The 24,591-nt window shown below is 38.0% G+C and overlaps 1 protein-coding gene across 1 annotated transcript in view; it reads left to right on the top strand.

Moving 5' to 3' along the window:
- The first annotated feature begins 6,944 nt into the window (after nucleotides 1–6,944).
- Nucleotides 6,945–24,591, top strand: part of cnppd1 (cyclin Pas1/PHO80 domain containing 1) — a 65,617-nt gene continuing 47,970 nt past the window's right edge. The window contains exons 1-2 of the mRNA XM_034003672.3: nucleotides 6,945–7,153; nucleotides 17,719–17,821. Of these exons, the coding sequence (XP_033859563.2) occupies nucleotides 7,091–7,153; nucleotides 17,719–17,821 (166 nt within the window). The 5' untranslated portion in view covers nucleotides 6,945–7,090. The remainder of the gene's footprint in view (nucleotides 7,154–17,718; nucleotides 17,822–24,591) is intronic.

Genomic DNA, 24,591 nt, shown 5'->3' with positions numbered 1-24,591 from the left:
TGAACATAGAGCTGATGTGACTTACCAAAAAGCTCCAGTTTTGACTCATCTGTCCAAAGGACATTCTCCCAGAAGGATTGTGGCTTGTCAATATGCATTTTAGCAAATTCCAGTCTGACTTTTTTATGTTTTTCTGTCAAAAGTGGAGTCCTCCTGGGTCTTCTTCCATGGAGCTCACTTTCGCTCAAAAAGCGACGGATGGTGCGATCAGAAACTGACGTACCTTCACCTTGGAGTTCAACTTGTATCTCTTTGGCAGTTATCCTTGGTTCTTTTTCTACCATTCGCACTATCCTTCTGTTCAATCTGGGGTCGATTTTCCTCTTGCGGCCGCGCTCAGGGAGGTTGGCTACAGTTCCATGGACCTTAAACGTCTTAATAATATTTGCAACTGTTGTCACAGGAACATCAAGCTGCTTGGAGATGGTCTTGTAGCCTTTACCTTTACCATGCTTGTCTATTATTTTCTTTCTGATCTCCTCAGACAACTCTCTCATTTGCTTTCTCTGGTCCATGTTCAGTGTAGTGCACACAATGATACCAAACAGCACAGTGACTACTTTTCTCCATTTAAATAGGCTGAATGATTACAAGATTGGAGACATGTGTGATACTAATTAAAGAAACTAATTAGTTTGAAATATCACTATAATCCAATTATTTATTATCTTTTCTAAGGGGTACCAACAAATGTGTCCAGGCCATTTTAGAATATCTTTGTAGAATAAGCAATAATTCATCTCTTTTCACAGCTTCTTTGCTTTATTCTATGACATACCAAAGGCATGCAAGTATACATGATAAAATAGCTTTTAATTTCATCACTTTTCAGGAGGAATGAAGCATTATTTCAATGAGCTGTAAGGGTACCAACAAATTTGAGCACGTCTGTATGTCTTCATAATTCTCTGTGCTAAGTTTCGTTTGAGACCATCTACAATTTAGTGCCTGGAAGAAATTTTTATCAGCCATCTTTTTTTCTAATTGTTTTTTTAAGGTCATTGTTAGGAAAACAGAACCTCTTTTAATAAGTGATTCATTATCTCCAGGGATTTGTATCTCCTTGTACATGCATTTTATATAATTTTTTTTTAATTGAGAAGTGGCGGCACTCAAGCACTGGTTTTACTAAGGTTAGAACATAAATTGAATAACAATAAAATGAGGTGATTATTGTTTGTAGGTTATCTTAGAGGTAACACTCAATTTTGACTGAGGAAAAGACCAGCACCTTTAAATGAAGCATGACATACTGTAGCCTTATCAACTGTTGAGGTGGTAAAAGTAAATTAAAAAAATATTTTACAATCTCTTTATCTTTACAGATATCTCTGGAAAAGAAAAAAGCTGATGTTATGATGCGAAAAATAATGAGTAACTGGTTTTAGAAAAGTAATGCAAGTCTACATGCAGTATCTGTTGCATAAATTGTAAGACTATCAATATTAGACATCACAAAAACATACAGGTATACAATATGTGTGTTTTTTTTTTTTGTGTTTTTTTTAAGAATTTATACAGGACATCGAAAAGCTGCTTTCCAAAACAAAAGAAAAGAACAAACAGGAGGAGCAAATCACAGAGCAGGTAAATATAAATTTATAGAGAGACCGAGGGAGGAGCCCTGCTATGTGAACACACTACAAAATATTCCACATTCATGTTCCACTGAATATGTTTTTTTAAGAAGTAAGTTTTTTTTATTATTATTATTTAACAGTCTACAGCCACCACAAATTTAGGCATAAGTAATGCCATTCAAGAGGCATGTGGTAGAGGAGGAAGTTCCTGCACCACCATGGTCAAAGACCTTGCTGTTGCCGTTTTTGGCAGGGAGGTATTATCCACCCATGGACTTTCAGGAAGAGCTGGTAATGCCAACCATGGCTCTATTGCCAAACCAGCCCTTGATCCTGGGAAATTAAAGTTGCTTCTAGGTGAGAATATTGAAATAAATATTTGAGGTGCAATGATTGTCAATTGATGATTTGTTGATACTTTACTTTTTTACATTTTGAAATAATTACTTTTGTGATGTGACTTTAATATATATATATATATATATATATATATATATATATATATATATATATAGTAAAATTATTTTAACACAATGATAATTCTGAATATATGAGTTGATACCTGGTGACCCTACATTTGTATTATGCACATATACTACTTAGTTAAAATACAGTGTAATGTGCATACATTGAGTAAAAATTAGTAAAACATAATTTTCTTCCTTATTTGGTGCCCCTTGTAGAAACAGTGCAGAGAAAGGTCCCAGGTGTTCCGCAAAAATTTATGAGCGCTGCACTCAGAGAAAAGTTAAATGATGAACATAAATTAAAATGCAGAATGATCCAACAAAGGAAGATTGGTAAGGATGATTATAAACATTTACACACAAATATTAGGATGATATTCAATAAATAATACATAATTCTCCCTAGGTAAGGGTCTGCTAAGAAATAAATAATAATATAAATATAGATATATATATTTTTTAAATTGATAAACAATGTCAAGAAAAACTTAATTGGAAAAACATATTTGATGTTGCAAAATAATGTAAAATCTGACTAAAATATAAAATTGTAGTACTTTAAAAAAAATCTATGTGAGTCTGAAGGGGATGTTGGGTTGCTGGGGGATTAAAGGAAGGGGGGTATATATGCTGTATAATATTGTGTTTGTGTTGTGTGATACAAGAATAAAATGAAAAAATGTTTGTAAAAAAATGAAAGTAAGTAAACCAAAATCTGGATAATATATATTTTTAAAATACCAACCAATAACAACATGTAGCTTGCAGAGACATGTACACGGGTCTAGTGAACACTATTACACTATTACACATGACACATAATAAACAGTTGTTTGAAGTATTAACATTTCATTGCAACATTCTGTTCTGAACAAAAGTAGCGATTATATCTTGAAAATATCTCAAACTGTTGGAAACAATGTATTGCGATGTATACTTTTTCTTCGGTAATTCAAATACATTACATGTTATCTGCGTGTTTTTCTGTTACCAACAGGGGGCATCAATCTCTATATGTACACCTCTGAATATTATATTTAGATGTCATCAAATTGCAATATATTTTACAAGCATATTTTTTTGTCTTGCAGAACAATGACCTAGGAACCGAAAAACAATGATTCTGCCTTGTTAAAGCTGCATTTAAGTGACCCACTTTGGATTGCGACTCATAGTTTAAGAATCCTTAACTTAGGAATGTGTGGCCATTATTTTAAAGTGTTATCATTGTTTTGTTATTAAATTAACTAAAAATTATTTCAATCAATTACATTTTGTAAATTTACATTTTCATTAATAAAATATATTCCTATGTCTATGTTGTCTGTTTTATTTATTACTGTTGTTTAATTAAAATGTGACATACATCTACACCTACAGTATCTACAGTACTGTATATTGATTATTTTTTTATCAGGAGCCCATTTGAAGGACAATTAGATAAGTGAAGCAACCCAAGAGGAATGTTATAAGTATTGTTCCTATAGGAAAACATACTTTATAGAAAAAAAAAATTCTTTATAAAGACTTTTATGCAGGGATCCTGTAGGACTTTTGTGCAGGAAACCTGCAGGACTTTTGTGCAGGAATCCTGTAGGGACGTATGTGCAGGAATCCTGCAGGATATCCTACAGGAAAATGGTCTGAAAATCCTGTAGAATGTCCTGCAGGATTTCTGCAGGACTTTTTTGTAAGGGGAGTTGGTTCCAGACCCTCACAATTCTCTGTGTAAAAAAGAACATAAGAACATAAGAACATAAGAAAGTTTACAAACGAGAGGAGGCCATTCAGCCCATCTTGCTTGTTTGGCTGTTAGTAGCTTATTGATCCCAGACTCTCATCAAGCAGCTTCTTGAAGGATCCCAGGGTGTCAGCTTCAACAACATTACTGGGGAGTTGGTTCCAGACCCTCACAATTCTCTGTGTAAAAAAGTGGCTCCTATCTTCTATTCTGAATGCCCCTTTATCTAATCTCCATTTGTGACCCCTGGTCCTTGTTTCTTTTTTCAGGTCAAAAAAGTCCCCTGGGTCGACATTGTCTATACCTTTTAGGATTTTGAATGTTTGAATCAGATCGCCGTGTAGTCTTCTTTGTTCAAGACTGAATAGATTCAATTCTTTTAGCCTGTCTGCATACCACATGCCTTTTAAACCTGGGAGAGCAACGAAGTGAAACTGTTCAAATGTATAGCACACTAATAAACCAGCGTCAGCAATTGCACGTCTTTTGCATTAATATGATCTACTACTGTTATTATTCTTGTTTAAAAATCGTTTTTTTTTTAATCATTGTATATCAAGCAATAAAGTCTGAGTCAATTTTAGCCGGAAAGTTTAACTTTAACTTTGGCCAGTATGTAAATATAAGGATGATTGAAATTCCCCTGATTTCCGGGCGTTTTCTCCCTTTTTAATTAATTTCCCTTACATTTTAAATTATATAGGCTACCCCTTTGCTCCTATAAACAAATGTGTTTGGTTTGTGTGTGAATTAAATAACGAGGACTAACAGATTTGTTTATCCAATAACGCAGCTTCAATCATTTTAGTGCCGTTTTAGGTAAATAGGTTATACGTGTGAATTTGGTTTAAGAAAACGGCAAATATTCATGTGCAATACAGCCTTAATATTTACTGTCCTTCGTAAATAAATTTTACGTAAATATTTGTGAGTAAAAAAAAAATGAAATAAGATAAACAATTTTAGGTTTCTGGGAAAAAAAAATAAATCTTGTTCCAAGGGAAAATAACTCTTTAGATATATAATGAGCTGAAAGCAATCGCTCACATGTTGACCTCCCCCCTCAGCTCCTGCAATATATAGAGCTTAATCCTGTGGTCAGTACTAAAGCTGGGGATCAGCTGATCTTTTTTGTTACAATTGGTACTAAATTAGTACGGAGCTGGGGTTATCCTGAGAGAGTACCGTATTTGGGGTGTGATTTGTCAAATTTCCAGAGGGGGGGGGGGATAAAATAGAAAACAACAGAACATATTGGCACCCCTTGTATGGCAAGCCAAATTATCATTTAGAGATATCTCTAATTCATTTATAGATATCTCTAAATATTTGAAGATATCTTCAAATATTTAGAGATATCTCTAAATCATTTTAAGATATCTAAAATGCATTTTTAGATATCTTTAAATCATTTGAAGATATCTTTAAATGGAGCTTTAAATGAGATATCTAAAATACATTTTTAGATATCTTTAAATCATTTTAAGATATCTCTAAATGTTTTTGAGATATCTTTAAATACTTTTCAGATATCTTTAAATCATTTAGAGATATCTCTAAATAACGTCCTATTCATTTAAAGATATCTGCAAATCATTTGAAGATATCTTCAAATAGCTTCCTGTTCATTTCGAGATATCTCTAAATCATTTAGAGATATCTTGAAATAACTTCCTGTTCGTTTAGAGATATCTCTAAATCATTTGAAGATATCTTCAAATGAACAGGAAGCCATTTCAAGATATCTCAAAATGACTTCCTGTGAAAATGCTCTATGTTTTCAATGGACTTCCTGTCCATTTAAAGATATCTTCAAATGAACAGGAAGTTATTTAGAGATATCTCTAAATGTTTTAGAGATATCTCGAAATGAACAGGAAGCTATTTGAAGATATCTTCAAATGATTTGCAGATATCTTTAAATGAACAGGACGTTATTTAAAGATATCTTCAAATGATTTAGAGATATCTTTAAATGAACAGGACGTTATTTGAAGATATCTTCAAATGATTTAGAGATATCTTTAAATAATATGTGGATGTGGCTAGCATGGTGCACCAAACTGTCATTTAGAGATATCTTAAAATGAGGGTTTTAAAGATATCTGTAAATCATTTGAAGATATCTCTAAATAATGTCCTATTCATTTAAAGATATCTGCAAATCATTTGAAGATATCTTCAAATAGCTTCCTGTTCATTTAGAGATATCTCTAAATTATTTAGAGATATCTCAAAATAACTTCCTGTTCATTTAGAGATATCTCTAAATCATTTGAAGATATCTTCAAATGAACAGGAAGTTATTTCAAGATATCTCGAAATGACTTCCTGTGAAAATGCTCTATGTTTTCAATGGACTTCCTGTCCATTTGAAGATATCTTCAAATGAACAGGAAGATATTTAGAGATATCTCTAAATGATTTAGAGATATCTTTAAATTAATTTTAGATATCTTAAAAACTGCACAAGTAAAGATATCTGGAATTCAATTTGAGATATCTTGAAATGTTTTACAGATATCTCTAAATATTTAAAGATATCTTAAAATGCAATTAGAGATATCTCTAAATGATAATTTGGCTTGCCATAGCCTTGACTCATCAGTACTGTAGTATACAATTCAAACAGCGAATCACTAAGTTATTTTTTTTTTATTATTTGTTTATGTAGCAGACGCCTTTATCCAAGGCGACTTACAGAGACTAGGGTGTGTGAAGTATGCATCAGCTGCAGAGTCACAATTACATCTCATCCGAAAGACGGAGCACAAGGAGGTTAAGTGACTTGCTCAGGGTCACACAATGAGTCAGTGGCTGAGGTAGGATTTAAACCGGGGACCTCCTGGTTACAAGCCCTTTTCTTTAACCACTGGACCACACAGCCTCACCACTGGACCACACAAAAAGTTACTTATTTTTAACAAATCAACTGCTCAAAAATATTAAAAAAAAAACTTTTTATTGATAGGGTATCAAAAGCCAATTACACCTACACTACGCATACAGTAACCGAAATGAACTTAAGTCACGAAAAGTACTTGCACTTTTACGCATAACCTCATTGAAAACTGCACAGAGTAAAACATTAGCCTATACATTGGATATTTTAACAGCTTCGTCTGCTATTAAAAAAGTGAGCGCAAAAAACATCGAGAGCCATGTTGCTTGGAATCAGGTAGCAACAATCTCTAAGGAAGAGAGTGTCAGTGACGACACCACTAAAGACCCGTATTGTGTTGGGATACCGGACCTGCGCCATATGAGCGTGTTGATAAGGTTTCATAGTGTGTCATTAAAAAATGGATTTTGAGGAATTATTTGATGAGAGGACTTTCTCCTTTTCCGACTTCCAAGAGTTTACGGTATGTATAATAAAACAAATTACTAAAAACTTTTGAAAACAAGACTAGTTAGTGTAACTAACACGGTTACGAGTGTTGCCTTAGCCGCCATCACCTTAGTTCCGTATTAACTTTTCCGAATATACAAGTACTGTGCTGTCACTTATATTCTTAATTTTTATTTTGGCGATGTCATCATAAAATATCTTCCAGCATTAAAAAATAATGCCTTCTGGTATGCTGGTGAATGTAGACATGGTAAGAAAACGTAAACTTAGAAGTGTTATCATCTTAAACAATGTTCTCTATGAAGCATGTAATACAAATGGAAAATAGTAGTATAATTCAAATGGAATATGGTATATTTTCGCTGACCCTCTAAAGTAGTAGACCTTGGCGTGATCCCTGCTCTTTCCCTGGTACCCTGCAGAGTTGCGAGCGCTGTATCTCTGAAGCAGACTATACTCGATACCGCCGCTCTTGACGGGGCCCACTGCCGTGCATTTGCAAAGCAGTGAAGCTGGGCCTACCACCAACTTTGTACTGGTTATAATGAAACCTGTCAGTTTCAACAACTGCAATGTCATTCACTAGTGCTTCCAAATTGTGATTTACAAACATGCTAAATAGTTAACTGTCAAATCGTACCGTAAACCTGGCCGTTGTGTATGGCATTCTGACCTATCCTCGCAGGAATACACTGTCATTGTGTATCGCATACTGACCTATCCTCGCAGGAATGCACTATGATTTAAATAGTGGCCGTCAAATGTGCTCTTAATGTAATAATGAAATGATGGCATGTATATATTGTGTAGGTACATTGATTAGACTTCACCACTGTGTTAATATTTTAATACTTTACCCTGCAAAAGAGCTATTTACACCAGTACTTATACTGCCGTGATTTGCACCAGTAGAAACCAATCTATATTATTGTGCCATCATTGTCATGTAGAAGGCAGGGGGTTATGGGGGTCCTCCCCCAGTGCTGGTGCAGGGGGGTATGGGGGTCCTCCCCCAGCACAGGTGTAGAGGGCAACGCCCCCCACCGAAAACAAATTTCAGGGTTTGCAGGGGTCTAAATCTTGCATATCCTGGGCCTAAATATGTGCCTTAATAGGGACCCAAAATTCAAAATAAGTGTATAACTTTGTTCATTTTTTTGTTATTTTAGGCGTCGATTTAAAGAGCAAGTAAAAGTTACTTGTGTCTATGAAAAGTAATTACAAAATTAATCTATTTATATTAGAATTTTAAAACCATAAACCTGTCATAGCACACAGTAAATTTTAATTTAAAACACTTAAAGTGGTGAGAGAAAGTCCGAACCAGACACCAATGAAACAGAGAAATTATATTTCAGGCACATAAACAAACAATATTACATTATATAAATACCATAATACCAAGTGAGATAAAGAGAAAAATGTAAAGCAATTTCTATCTTAAAAACAAAAGATAAGAATCAGTATTAATTAGTGCTGGGACAAATCCGAATATTCAAACTAATATTTTTTTAAATAAAAATTAGCTGTTCATATTCGCTAGAAATGATACCTTGCACTTATTTACCGTCTTTGAAACTGCGACAGTTTCAAAAAAGGGCAAATGAAAAAAAGCTCTGTGTGATATGTGAGATGAAAATATATAAGAACATAAGAACATAAGAAAGTTTACAAACGAGAGGAGGCCATTCAGCCCATCTTGCTCGTTTGGCTGTTAGTAGCTTATTGATCCCAGAATCTCATCAAGCAGCTTCTTGAAGGATCCCAGGGTGTCAGCTTCAACAACATTATTGGGGAGTTGGTTCCAGACCCTCACAATTCTCTGTGTAAAAAAGTGCCTCCTATCTTCTATTCTGAATGCCCCTTTATCTAATCTCCATTTGTGACACGTGGTCCTTGTTTCTTTTTTCAGGTCAAAAAAGTCCCCCGGGTTGACATTGTCTATACCTTTTAGGATTTTGAATGTTTGAATCAGATCGCCGCGTAGTCTTCTTTGTTCAAGACTGAATAGATTCAATTCTTTTAGCCTGTCTGCATACGACATGCCTTTTAAACCCAGGATAATTCTGGTCGCTCTTCTTTGCACTCTTTCTAGAGCAGCAATATCCTTTTTGTAACGAGGTGACCAGAACTGAACACAATATTCTAGGTGAGGTCTTACTAATGCATTGTAAAGTTTTAACATTACTTCCCTTGATTTAAATTCAACACTTCTCACAATATATCCGAGCATCTTGTTGGCCTTTTTTATAGCTTGCACATTTTTATCGCCCGCATGCAATACTTTACACTTTTCTCTATTAAATTTCATTTGCCATGTGTCTGCCCAGTTCTGAATGCTGTCTAGATCATTTTGAATGACCTTTGCTGCTTCAACAGTGTTTGCCACTCCTCCTATTTTTGTGTCGTCTGCAAATTTAACGAGTTTGCTTACTATACCAGAATCTAAATCATTAATGTAGATTAGGAATAGCAGAGGACCTAATACTGATCCCTGTGGTACACCACTGGTTACCTCACTCCATTTTGAGGTTTCTCCTCTAATCAGTACTTTCTGTTTTCTACCTGTTAACCACTCAGGTCTTTTGTCTGTTGGTTAAAATGCCACAATAAACTACAGTATTATTTAAGAACCACTAATTCATTAAAAAAATTAAACCGGAAAACACACACATGGTATTGAAATAATATTTCATAAACCTTCAGGGAGTATCCATCATTTATTTATTTAATAAAAATTGTAGTGTTATACCCCTTCGACATAGCACCGTAGCAGAACCTCCAAAATAATAGCTGCTACGACCAAATCATAGCAGTTAGCATCTCCTATCTAGCTATCTATATATAACAATGAAACTATCCTGAGATTTTTGGAGTAGAGTTCTCGTTCACCACTAAGGCTGCATCCACATTGGACAGAGCAATGCGAGCGAAGTCGCCGAATGTCAGTCCACACCAGACGTGTCTTGGACACGATCCAAAAGACTGGAAATAAATACATGACCCCGCTCGTGCAGTCCTATTGGACATACTAGAGATGGGCTGTCCCATTACAGAACAGGTCTTGACCTCCCGCAACTCTGTTGTAAAATAAAGGTTGGACTTGTAAAATCTATAGATCATAGTTATTGAACATCCCTATATATCCAACAGTGTTATTGTTATCATCATTAGTAGTAGTAGTAATTGTACAATTGCAGTCGTTGTATTTTTTTTTGTAGTAGTCCTATTTAAGGTACGTATGACGGGACTACACCAGCTGTCCAAATACAGCTGGAAAAAAATTCTAATTAGCACCCTTAAAGACTGCAAATTAAATGTTCAAAACAAATGGGCATGTGGTACAGAGCACGCCCCCTAGAGCCCATTGGTCGACAAAAGCTGACATGTCACCAGTGGACTCTGCGTGGGCATGCTCTAAAGAACTCTGAACTGGACTAGTCGTCTGATTTGAAGCCTGGTACATCTGTCAGAAGACAGCTGGGCAATAGTAGTATAGTTGAACTGATATTATCAAAAACATTATTTTATTGTTATATATATATATATATATATATATATATATATATACAGACATGCTCAAATTTGTTGGTACCCTTACAGCTCATTGAAATAATGCTTCATTCCTCCTGAAAAGTGATGAAATTAAAAGCTATTTTATCATGTATACTTGCATGCCTTTGGTATGTCATAGAATAAAGCAAAGAAGCTGTGAAAAGAGATTAATTATTGCTTATTCTACAAAGATATTCTAAAATGGCCTGGACACATTTGTTGGTACCCCTTAGAAAAGATAATAAATAATTGGTTTATAGTGATATTTCAAACTAATTAGTTTCTTTAATTAGTATCACGCATGTCTCCAATCTTGTAATCAGTCATTCAGCCTATTTAAATGGAGAAAAGTAGTCACTGTGCTGTTTGGTATCATTGTGTGCACCACACTGAACATGGACCAGAGAAAGCAAAGGCGAGAGTTGTCTGAGGAGATCAGAAAGAAAATAATAGACAAGCATGGTAAAGGTAAAGGCTACAAGACCATCTCCAAGCAGCTTGATGTTCCTGTGACAACAGTTGCAAATATTATTAAGACGTTTAAGGTCCATGGAACTGTAGCCAACCTCCCTGGGCGCGGCCGCAAGAGGAAAATCGACCCCAGATTGAACAGAAGGATAGTGCGAATGGTAGAAAAAGAACCAAGGATAACTGCCAAAGAGATACAAGCTGAACTCCAAGGTGAAGGTACGTCAGTTTCTGATCGCACCATCCGTCGCTTTCTGAGCGAAAGTGGGCTCCATGGAAGAAGACCCAGGAGGACTCCACTTTTGACAGAAAAACATAAAAAAGCCAGACTGGAATTTGCTAAAATGCATATTGACAAGCCACAATCCTTCTGGGAGAATGTCCTTTGGACAGATGAGTCAAAACTGGAGCTTTTTGGCAAGTCACATCAGCTCTATGTTCACAGACGAAAAAATGAAGCTTTCAAAGAAAAGAACACCATACCTACAGTGAAACATGGAGGAGGCTCGGTTATGTTTTGGGGCTGCTTTGCTGCGCCTGGCACAGGGTGCCTTGAATCTGTGCAGGGCACAATGAAATCTCAAGACTATCAAGGCATTCTGGAGCGAAACGTACTGCCCAGTGTCAGAAAGCTCTGTCTCAGTCGCAGGTCATGGGTCCTCCAACAGGATAATGACCCAAAACACACAGCTAAAAGCACCCAAGAATGGATAAGAACAAAACATTGGACTATTCTGAAGTGGCCTTCTATGAGTCGATCTGAATCCTATCGAACATCTATGGAAAGAGCTGAATCTTGCAGTCTGGAGAAGGCACCCATCAAACCTGAGACAGCTGGAGCAGTTTGCTCAGGAAGAGTGTGCCAAACTACCTGTTAACAGGTGCAGAAGTCTCATTGAGAGCTACAGAAAACGTTTGATTGCAGTGATTGCCTCTAAAGGTTGTGCAACAAAATATTAGGTTAGTGGTCCCATCATTTTTGTCCATGCCATTTTCATTTGTTTTCTTATTTACAATATTATGTTGAATAAAAAATCAAAAGCAAAGTCTGATTTCTATTAAATATGGAATAAACCATGGTGGATGCCAATTACTTTTGTCAGTTTCAAGTTATTTCAGAGAAAATTGTGCATTCTTCGTTTTTTGTGGAGGGGTACCACCAATTTGAGCACGTCTGTATATATATATATATATATATATATATATATATATATATATATATATATATATATATATATATATATATATATACACATATATATATATATACACATATATATATATATATATATATACACATATATATATATATATATATATATATATATATACACATATATATATATATACACATATATATATATATATATATACAGTGCCTATTGAAAGTCTACACCTCCTTTCAAAATGTTCACCTTTTGTTGCCTTATAGCCTGGAATTAAAATAGTTTTTTTTTTTTTCATTTACCTACACGTCCTACCCCACAACTCCTAAGTGAAAAAAATGTTCTACAAATTTGTAGAAAATTAATTAAAAATAAAAGCTGAAATAGCTTGGTTGGATAAGTGTCCACCCCCCTTGTAATAGCAATCCTAAATTAGCTCAGGTGTAACCAATCACCTTTGAAATCACACCAAGTTAAGTGGCCTCCACCTGTGTTAAATTGTAATGATTCACATGATTTCAGGATAAATTCAGCAGTTCCTGTAGGTTCCCTCTGCTGGGTAATGCATTTCAAAGCAAAGACTCAACCATGAGCACCAAGGCGCTTTCAAAAGAACTCAGGGGATGGGTATAAAAAAAATATCAAAGGCCTTGAATATCCCTTGGAGCACGGTCAAGACGATTATTAAGAAGTGGAAGGTGTATGGCACCACCAAGACCCTGCGTAGAAAAGGCTGTCTCTCCAAACTGGATGACCGAGCAAGAAGGAGACTGATCAGAGAGGCTACCAAGAGGCTTTTATGGCCAAGACTGGTCAAAGTGTGCATGTGACAACAATATCCCAAGCACTCCACAAATCTGGCCTGTATGGTAGGGTGGCAAGAAGGAAGCCATTACTCAAGAAAGCCCACCTTGAATCCCGTTTGAAGTATGCAAAAAAACACTCGGGAGATTCTGTAGCCATGTGGCAAAAAGTTTTGTGGTCTGATGAAACTAAAATGGCATAAAACTTTTTGGCCTAAATGCAAAACGTTATGTTTGGCGCAAACCCAACACAGCGCATCACCCAAAGAACACCATCCCTATTGTGAAGCATGGTGGTGGCAGCATCATGTTGTGGGGATGTTTCTCATTGGCAGGGACTGGGGCACTTGACAGGATAGAAGGGAAAATGAGTGTTGCAAAGTACAGAGAAGTCCTTGAGGAAAACCTGTTGCGCTCTGCAAGAAAGCTGAAACTGGTACGGAAGTTCACCTTTCAGCATGACAACGACCCAAAGCACACAGCCAAAGCTACACTGGAGTGGCTAAGAAACAAAAAGGTAAATGTCCTTGAGTGGCCCAGTCAGAGCCCCGACCTAAATCCAATCGAAAATTTGTGGCATGACTTGAAGATTGCTGTCCATTAATGCTCCCTAAGGAACTTGACAGAGCTTGAACAGTTTTGTAAAGAATGGTCAAATATTGCCAAATCTAGGTGTGCAAAGTTGATAGAGACCTATCCCAACAGACTCACAGCTGTAATTGCTGCCAAAGGTGCTTCCACCAAGTATTAACTCAGGGGTGGAGACTTATCCAATTATGATCTTTCAGTTTTGTATTTTTTATATAATTTTTTTGTCAATAAAAACTTTTTTCCCCTTAACAGTGTGGAGTATGGTGTGTAGATAAGTGGAAAAAAATCCTCATTTAAATGCATGAAACTCTGAGGCACTGACACAACAAAATGTGAAAAAAGTTCAAGGGTGTGTGTGTGTGTATGTGTATGTGTATGTGTATGTGTGTGTATATATATATATATATATATATATATATATATATATATATATATATATATATAATCGCCCGGTCCAATTTATTTTCACACGCGCTATCAACAGGACACTCAGTACTGCATCTCCAGCCCCGCCCCACACCTTGTTCGCTGAATTTATCACATACCTCTTCATTATTATTATTATTATTATTATTATTATTATTACTATTATTATTACTATTATTATTTATTTCTTAGCAGACGCCCTTCTCCAGGGCGACTTACAGTCGTAAACAAATACATTTCAAGAATCACAGTACAAGTATTAATACAATTAAGAGCAAGATAAAATACAATGACTTCAGTTCTAGTAAGTACAAGTATATTACAAAATACGAATTAATATCAGCGCAGATAAGTGTCAGTGATAGTTACATCAGGATACGATTAAATGCAAAATACTACAGGTTGAATAACACTAGTGGCAGATTACAGTACAGTACTCTGTAAAGTACAGGATTAAATGCAGTAAAATAGGGAGCAGATAAGCGCAAGTAAAGCGCATTAAGGAAGAGTGATAAAGTTGGAAAGCCCAATTATTTTTTTTATTTCCACCCTGCTAACCTCTGCCACCCCTGTGCTGACTCGGGAGAGATGAAGACGGACACACGTGTCCTCCGAAACGTGTGCTGTCAGCCGTCCCCATCTTTTCACTCTGCAGGCCCGCCATGCATCCATTTCAGAGCTACAGCGTCGGAGGACCACACAGCTCTTGGCAACTTACAGGCACGTCCGCAGGCTCCCGGCCAGTCTACAGGGTTCGCTGGTGTGCGGTGAGCCGAGGACACCCTGGCCGACATAAGCTCTCTCCACCAGGGTGGCGCTCGCCCACTTGTGCACTGCCCCCTGGGAACTCCCATTCAGGGTCAGCAGTGGAATAGCCTGGACTCGAACTGGCAATCTCCAGGCTATAGGATGCATCCTGCACTCAATACGGAGAGCCTTTACCGGATGTGCCACTCGGCAGCCCCGTTGTTGTTGTTAAGCACTACGTAATCATCATCTTGTTATCTGTGTTATTATGCGCAGGTCAACACTTACCTTGTATTATTATTTACTTTTATTTAGTTTTTCCTTTTAAAACAGTCCAGTGAACTTGTGAGAAAATGCTTTATAAATATGGCTCATAATCTTCAAAACTATGAGCTTGGTAATGTTGGGATGTGTCACATAGAATACAATCGTATTGCTGACTTTGTTTTACAATGTATAGAATAGTAGGACCTCTAATATTTTTGTTTGTTTGGTGAATCTCCACAAAACTTCACTTTATGCATATGTAAAGACCTTCTTGTCACGGATTTGTGCCACATAATAGTTTAGTGAACAAAATATTATTTATCATAAACAAACAAACCAAAAAAAGCCATAGTTTAAAGGTCACATGTTCAAGTTGTGTGAATGCGGGACCTTCTTTGTGTCATTTTTAAAAGCCAGCAAAAGTGCACATTTTTCATGTAAATGCTGTAAGGTTTATTAATAAGCAAAATTAAACCACCTGTAAGCCACCCAGTCATTGTCTTTCTTCTGGATGTCTTTGTAGTCGTTCAATTTGCAATCATATATTAATGGATGTTGCTGCACCTCATAAATTCACTTGTTGTTGTCCATTATTAACTTGTTTTGAGGTGTGACGTGTTTTGATGCGTGTGTTTGATTGGTCAGTTTCATTCCAGTCGCGCAAGGAAAAAAATAAAACTATTTTAGCGGCGCAAAATTTTCTCAAAGATATGTCGCTTGCTGCTGGTATGGCTACTCCCATTTAACTGCAGTTAAATGGGAGTTTAACTCCAGTGTGGATACAGCTTAACGGTATACCCTCCTTTTTTCCCCCTCATTTATACTCAAAAGGAGTTCCTTTTTGAATTATATAACTTAATTTCACATTCTTCAGCTCAACAAAAATAATTCAGGACTGAAGTGGCAGGACTAATGAAGTGCAGCTGATTAAAACAGGATTGCAAAGCTGTGACATGTTTGCGTTCTCGCACTGCGCCAGTCTCACGACAGCTAAATAGTAGGGGTGAGTCCGAGCACTCGAAACAAAAATCACTGCTCGAGCACTTTTTATTACCTGAGAACTCAAAAAATGTCACTTCTATGAAAATAAGTTAAATACATTTCAAAACTATGCATGCATACCGCCTACACGTGAGAGCAGTTGCCTCCAAGTAGTTTTTCTAATTGGTGCAACAGAAAGATTGACACTGGGGCGGGTTTTATTCTCGTCGATTCTTCATTGGCGCACTCTGTGTTCATGCTATAGTAGGTGTGGTATGGTATCCAGTCCACGTGGTAAGAGTTAATGACTAGCGTTTTTGTTATATTTAATAAAATGATATCTCTAAACAAAGGAACGTTTCTGTACATGGCATTTAAAAATAGGACTTGTGGCAGTGTTGGGAGGTTTATGTACAGTACACTACTATGTAGAGGAGAGTATTGTCTGGCGTTGGATTCGAGGACTCGAGCAATATATTTGTTGAAAATCCCACCCCTAGTAAATAGCTGGCCGTGGTTAAGGTTAGAAGATTCTCAGCGCTACTCTAAAACCCTTTCACCATGGTTACCGCTGTACTCCTCTTGTGCATTCAGATCTAGGTTATATATAGGGCTTCTGTTTTTCGGGTTTTATTAATTGTATTTTTTGGTGCTTATTTTTAGTTATTTTCCAGTTATATGTAAATCGTTTTTTTCAGGGCTTTCATTTCGGTTACTTTACAAAATGCTTGAGTGTTTATTTATTTATTTATTTATTTATTTATTTATTTATTTTTGGTGTCAAAATATGTATAGTAACTCGACAGTACTTGCACACTTAAGTTGTACCTTATTTCCTTTGCTGTCTTCCACAACGAAATCCCTATGGTCATGGGCACATTCTTCTGGGGTTTTGTGTGTAGACATATTTGTACATTTCGCCACAATTCTGTTTTAAATCCTCAGTATCTTAACTGTAATACAGCTTTAAATCCCGCTAACAAGCCTCCATCCTGAGTGTAATCTCGTTTTACATCTTGCAAGCGGAGTCTCCAATAGAAATGTAGAAATGTGCTGTCACTCAGGTCAGGAAGGCGGGACATTGCCCAGTAGCACTGGCAAATGTATTTATTATTATTTTTGTAGTAGGTTTTATTTTTTTTAATGTGAAAAGTGTAAAGTCAACGTGAATAGATTAACCATTTCCACAGTTTTAAACTTTGTTTTCCGGTATTTATTGGCTATCCACCGATTTCATTTTTTTTGTATCGGGGGGAGTTTTGTCATGTTTTATCAGTTAAAACCAAAAATCAGAAGCCCTAGTTATATACCTCAGATTCTCAGCGCTGCTCTAAAACCCTTTCATCACTGCTGCTGGTACAGGCAGTGCAGTTGACTCAACCCACATGTTTCCCCTGATCTCGGATAAAACTTACAGACCCTAAATCTTATATGTTTGAAAACTTGGTTTTACATTTGTTCATTTTCTTTGCAATCTACGAAAACAGAAAGTTTTATAACACAGAGATGTATGTGTACATTTGCATTATCTGAGAATTGTTTCTGATAGATATCATGTTTCTTTTGTTCTCTAGTTTCTTCCTGGTCACCAGAAACTAACAGAACGGGTACGGAAGCGTTTGTATTATGGACTGGATGCAGACTGTACCCTAGATGCACTTTCAGGTCCTGTTACTGGTAGGTTTTTAAAACACTTATTTTTTCTTCTACTCTTTGGAACGGCATGCTTTATTTCCAACATTTAAAACTAGTTCTGTCGCATGACGCTTTTGTTGGATTATGTCGTAACGGTTATGGCTATGTGGCGGGAGAGATTTTCATATCACAAATGATTGCAATAAAATACTGTCGGCTAACTGAAACTGCCTCTGTTGAGCCACATATTAATACATTTGTGCTGGGACAAATGGGGTATTTCATTAATATATACATTTGTGCTGGGACGAACGGTGTATTTCATTAATATATACATTTGTGCTGGGACGAACTGGGTATTGTCATGTTTGGATATCTGTTCAAAATTCATTTTTTCTTGTATCTCTTTCAGGCAGGAACAATACTTTAAAGTAAACATCGCCTTTCTTTGAAATACATGCTGTCATTTTCATTTTCAGAAAGTAATAGCGTTACTGAGCCTGAAATACTGTTTTTAGTTGAACAAGTCAAACAATGCTACAAAAGATAAAACAGAACTGAAACTGAATTTTTACAATTGTGCAATGAAAAAGCGTGGTCAGTCTCCGCACTAAGTTTGCTGCATATGTAGATGGTTCATATTAACATCCCTTAATAATGTTATTAAAAGATTTGCCTGATTGGTTCTGATGGCCCTCAGTAGGGATAACTGTAGCTTCATACTTAGTCTGGGTGTTTATTGATGAAAGGTGCTGTGCTAGTAGTAGCAGGCACATGGAAACACTTACAGCTTTAAAAAATAAAAGAAAAGGCCTCTTCAGAAATGAAAAGCTGAAGGTGGAAGTTTGAGTAAAAAAATAAAAAATATGTTGTTGTGTCACATCTGAAATTACTCTGTGTAGACAGAAGTAAAAAGTAAATAATGCCAAACTGATTACTTTTTCATTTGGCTGTTTATTACCATTCATCCCACAATGACTAAATAAAATTCCTGTTTACAGTACATACAATGTCAAAGTAACAAGAGTCACACAGGATTCCTGTGGTACTGTAGAGTGAGCGGCGCATGGAGATTGCAAGAATGGTCTGTGTTGGTAGGTTCAGTGAGCATTAAGAGGCGTGTGGAGCACTGGCTCTGAGGTGGGTGAGCATTGAGGGGGCGTGTGGAGCACTGGCTCTGAGGTGGGTGAGCATTGAGGGGCCGTGTGGAGCACAGAGAGGTGTGTGGAGCACTGGCTCTGAGGTGGGTGAGCATTGAGGGGGAGTGTGGAGCACTGGCTCTGAGGTGGGTGAGCATTGAGGGGGCGTGTGGAGCACTGGCTCTGAGGTGGGTGAGCATTGAGGGGCCGTGTGGAGCACTGGCTCTGAGGTGGGTGAGCATTGAGGGGGCGTGTGGACCACTGGCTGAGCTGGGTGAGCATTGAGAGGGCGTGTGGAGCACTGGCTCTGAGGTGGGTGAGCATTGAGGGGGAGTGTGGAGCACTGGCTCTGAGGTGGATGAGCATTGAGGAGGCGTGTGGTGCACTGGCTGAGCTGGGTGAGCATTGAGAGGGCGTGTGGAGCACCGGTTGAGGTTGGTGAGCATTGAGGGGGCGTGTGGAGCACTGGCTCTGAGGTGGGTGAGCATTGAGGGGGCGTGTGGACCACTGGCTGAGCTGGGTGAGCATTCAGGGGGTGTGTGAAGCACTGGCTCTGAGGTGGGTGAGCATTAAGGGGGCGTGTGGAGTACTGGCTGAGGTGGGTGAGCATTCAGGGGGCGTGTGAAGCACTGGCTCTGAGGTATTTGAGCATTGAGGTGGAGCGTGGAGCACTGGCTCTGAGGTGGATGAGCATTGAGGAGGTGTGTGGAGCACTGGCTGAGCTGGGTGAGCATTGAGGGGGCGTGTGGAGCACTGGCTCTTGGACACCGTCAATAGGAGGCTGCAGTTCAGAACCAGCTGACAAGCCATGCGGTTGAACCAAGCCTGTAGAGGGCACATATGCAAAAGACCCAGTAGGAAGGTGTTTGCTGCTGCCATCAAGCCCAGAATCCTCTGGAAGACCACTACTGGTAGTGCCCTCCGAGCTGATACAGCTCTAAGCAGGCGGTTACTCTCCTCAATCTGTCGTCCAACAGAGTTGCCAACATGTGTCCTGAATCCAGGCACACCCCCAGATAGGTCACTATCTGGTTGGCTACTAGCTGGCTCTTTGCATGGCTTACCTTCAGGCCCAACTGATGTAGATGGTTGGTGACAAGCTCTGTGTGTTTGAGTCTTAACGGGGCTAGTATAGCCTCCATGCATTTTGTAAAAACACGTGGGACTAGAGAGAGACCCAGCGGTAGAACATAGACCTGGTACACTGTTGCCTGACAGGCAAACCTCAGGTATTTCTTGTGTGCTGGAAATAGGCATCCTTTCTGTCCACTGGATAGCTGCACTAAAACAGCAACAAGCTGCTAAAGTAGGCACGCCCACAGTAGCTGTTCGGGTTTCAATACTCATCTCCCTGTAAGAAAAATGAAATGCAGTATATGATACAACCGATGGCTAACGCAAAGCAAAACACACAGTAAATATTACTGTAATTTAATAGTTAAACAAGTATTATAATTATATTAACAATAATATTCTTAATATAAAAATCCAGCTGAACAAGTCGGAGACTTGGTGCGCTAAGATCCTGGGAAGGACGGCAAGGGAGCTGCAGGCCTTCCTCGGCACACAGGGCTTAACCAGCGCTAGCTGAAAATACAGAAACACGGCTTGAAATAATACAAAATTATTTTAGCGATTCCGTAAATAATTCTGCACTTAAGCAAATGCTAAAAAAAGCGCGGAAATATACAGGAGAATATCAACTCTCTGATGTTAATCGGGTTAGGTTGAAAAGGAAAATTACGATATGGTCAGGGAAAGGACGAAACGCCCCCTGCTGGTGAGAGACTGGGAGACAGTGTTGTGCTGAGGCTGATGGAGCTCCATTTAGCCAGGGAGTTGAAGAAAACAAAAAAAACCACCTTGGTAGGGACTGTGAACAAGGCAAGATGAGAGTTACCACCAACAGCTCAGCTGTGTGAGCCCCCCCTGCACTCCACTACACTCCTCAGGCAGAACGACTGTGCCACCCAGTGCTTATTCTAAGCTCTCTGCACAAATTGGTGACCATCGGGACTGATGCTAAACAAAGCCAGAGACTGTTGCATTTAACAACGCAACGAAGTACGGTGTGGATATACTGGATCAAATGGCACGGCTGTATTCTGTCAAAGTTGGTACTCGCAGGTGGCCTGTGGCTGTTTTTTATAATGTTTTGGACCTGGCAGCCATCAACACTTTGGTTTTGTACAAGGAGTGCACCAGCAACACAATCACTCAGAGGGACTTCATTTTGCAACTAGCCCTGGAGCTACGGCAGAAACATTTTGATTTTGAACTTTGACCCATTCGACTCCTCGACCATCGCTTTCAATTCAAACACAAAATGTCTCGTTTTCAGTCACACGACAACACCCACAGTACAGAAATGTTCATTAATGATCAGCAAAATGAAAATACGTTAAAAAAAATCTCAGAGTATCTCAGAGAAACTGGAAAGGAACAGGAAATTGAAACAAGGTGAAGGGCAAGTCTCCAAATAAAGCTGAAGCACTAACGGATAACAACATAGAACATCTATCTGTACAGCACTGAAACACTAAGTTTAAAAAATCCAACTGTACTGCTGAACCTCTTCTTTAATATAAGCATCACAAGGTTTCATTTCGGGTTTCTGTGACAGCTTATAAATTAAATTAAGTAATTTATGACATTGCATAATTATTTTCCTGTAACTCACTGAAGCCCATCTAATACAAATATTTTTTGACATATATTCGGATACAAAATTCAGATGTTCATATTCTCTAGAAATTACAAAACTACCTTGCACTTATTTACTGCCTTGCCAGAGGTTGCGCTACAGTTTCAAACATGGCAAATAAAAAAAGAGCTCAGTGTGATGTGAGATTTAATATAAATATACTGTGTGTGTGTGTGTGTGTGTATATATGTATATATATATATATGTGTATATATGTATATATATATATATATATATATATATATATATATATATATATATATATATATATATAATATATATACAGTGGCTCTCAAAAGTATTCACCCCCTTGGACTTTTCCACATTTTATTGTGTTACAACATGGAATCAAAATGGATTTAATTAGGAGTTTTTGCCACTGATCAACACAAAAAAAAGTCCATAATGTCAAAGTGAAAAATATAATCGACAAATTGTTCTAAATTAATTACAAATACAAAACAGAAAATAATTGATTGCATAAGTATTCACCCCTTTGAGTCAATATTTGGTAGAGGCACCTTTGGCAGCAATTACAGCCATGAGTCTATTTGGATAAGTCTCTACCAGCTTTGCACATCTGGACACTGCAATTTTTGCCCATTCTTCTTTGCAAAATTGCTCAAGCTCCGTCAAGTTGGATGGGGACCTTTGGTGAACAGCAATTTTCAACTCTTTCCACATATTCTCAATTGGATTGAGGTCCGGGCTTTGACTGGGCCACTCCAGGACATTGACCTTTTTGTTTTTAAGGCACTCCAGTGTGGCTTTGGCTGTATGTTTGGGGTCATTGTCCTGCTGGAAGATGAATCTTCTCCCAAGTCCCAGGTCTCTTGCAGACTTCAGCAGGTTTTCTTCCAGGATTTCTCTGTACTTTGCTGGATCCATTTTGCCCTATCTTCACGAGCTTTCCAGGCCCTGACGCAGAGAAGCATCCCCATAGCATGATGCTGCCACCACCATGCTTCAAGGTAGGGATGGTGTTCTCAGGATGATGTGCGGTGTTAGGCTTGCGCCAGACCATAGAATCTTCTTCCACTTGGTCTCAGAGTCTCCCACATGCCTTCTGGCAAATTCTAGCCGAGATTTGATGTGAGTTTTTTTCAACAATGGTTTTCTTTTTGCCACTCTCCCATACAGGCCAGTTTTGTGAAGCACCCAGGCTATTGTTGCTGTATGCACAGTGTCTCCCAGCTCAGCCGTGGAAGACTAACTCCTTTAGAGTTGCCATAGGCCTCTTGGTGGCCTCCCTGACTAGTGCCCTTCTCGCCCGGATACTCAGTTTTTGAGGACGGCCTGTTCTAGACAGATTCACAGTTGTGCCATATTCTCTCCATTTCTTAATAATGGACTTTACTGTGCTCTGGGGGATATTCAATGCCTTGGAAATGTTCTTATATCCTACCCCTGATTGGTGCTTTTGAAGAACCTTATTCTGGATTTGCTTTGAATGTTCCTTCGTGTTCATGATGTAATTTTTGTTGGGAAATGTACTTAACAACTGTGGGACCTCCCAGAGACAGGTGTATTTAACCTGAAATCATGTGAAACACCTTAATTGCACACAGGTGGACTCCATTCAACTAATTATGTGACTTCTAAAGACAATTGGTTGCACCAGATCTTATTTAGGTGTGTCAGAGCAAAGGGGGTGAATACTTATGCAATCAATTATTTTCTGTTTTATATCTGTAATTGATTTAGAACAGTTTGTAGATTTTATTGTTCACTTTGACATTATGGACTTTTTGTGTTGATCAGTGGCAAAAACTCCTAATTAAATCCATTTTGATTCCATGTTGTAACGTGTAAAATGTGGAAAAGTCCAAGGGGGTGAATACTTTTGAGAGCCACTGTATGTATATGTGTGTGTGTGTGATTATTTTATATATATATATATATATATATATATATATATATATATATATATATATATATATATATATATATATATATATATATATATATATATTGTGATAGAACAAGGGGATTGGTGCAAAATGGGAGATACATTAGGGCAGTCTTGATCGCAAATTCTTGCTTCAGTCATACCGGAAGCAAGATGGCTGCCAAACAGGAAGTGACCGGTTTTAATGCCACATCATCAAAAAGGGCGTTCCCAGGGGGATAAAAAAGGGAGGTCCAGGCAAGTACCAGTGGAAAGAGTAGGGAAAGCGGTATGCTACAGGAAGTGAGTACTGGGATTGTTGGATTACTTGTTATTGACCTTGGATTGTTTGACTGCCGCCTTTGTGCTTGATACCTGGACTGTTTTGAAAACCCTGGATTGTGTATGAAGCTTTGCCTGTTTCACCGACTATTCTATGCTGGATGGACATGTAAGTAAAGCACTAACAGGTACCGCCCTGTTTGGAATTAACTTCACAGTATTTCGTCTCTGTTTAAATACTGTTCCGTTACAAAGTACTGTATGCATATTCTACACAGCCTATGAAGTTGCTACATGCAGAACTCATGTGCTCACCCTCTCTGCGTCTTACAAATACTTGGCGGTTGGACCCATATATTTCAAATTTTGACTCATCGGTCCATAAGACCGACTTCCACTCCTCAAACGTCCAGTTTCTGTGTTTTTTGGCCCAGGCAAGTCTCTTCTGCTTATTCTGCACTCTTAACAATGGTTTCTTTGCAGCAATTCTTCCAGTTAGGCCAGCTTCACGCAGTCTCCTCTGAACAGTTGATATTGAAACATCTGTACTTCTAGTAGCATTTAGCTGAGCTTGTATTTCAGGGACAGTTAATCGCCGGTTTCGCAGACTTGTGACTCGAATGAACTTGTTCTCTGATTCTGAGGTCACCCTTGGCCTGCCTGACCTTGTTCGGTCCTCATGAGTGCCAGTTTCTTCAAATCGTTTGGTCTTGGCCACAGCAGTTACAGCCACTTGCAAAGTTCTTGCAAAGTCTTTTTTCTTTGCTTAACTGAGCGTTTTTTGCCATTTTCTGCTCCC

Source organism: Acipenser ruthenus, chromosome 10 (genome assembly GCF_902713425.1).
Source record: "Acipenser ruthenus chromosome 10, fAciRut3.2 maternal haplotype, whole genome shotgun sequence".
Lineage (NCBI taxonomy): Eukaryota > Metazoa > Chordata > Actinopteri > Acipenseriformes > Acipenseridae > Acipenser > Acipenser ruthenus.
The sequence above is the reverse complement of the archived record's forward strand: the minus strand, read 5'-3'. Positions and strand labels throughout refer to the sequence as shown.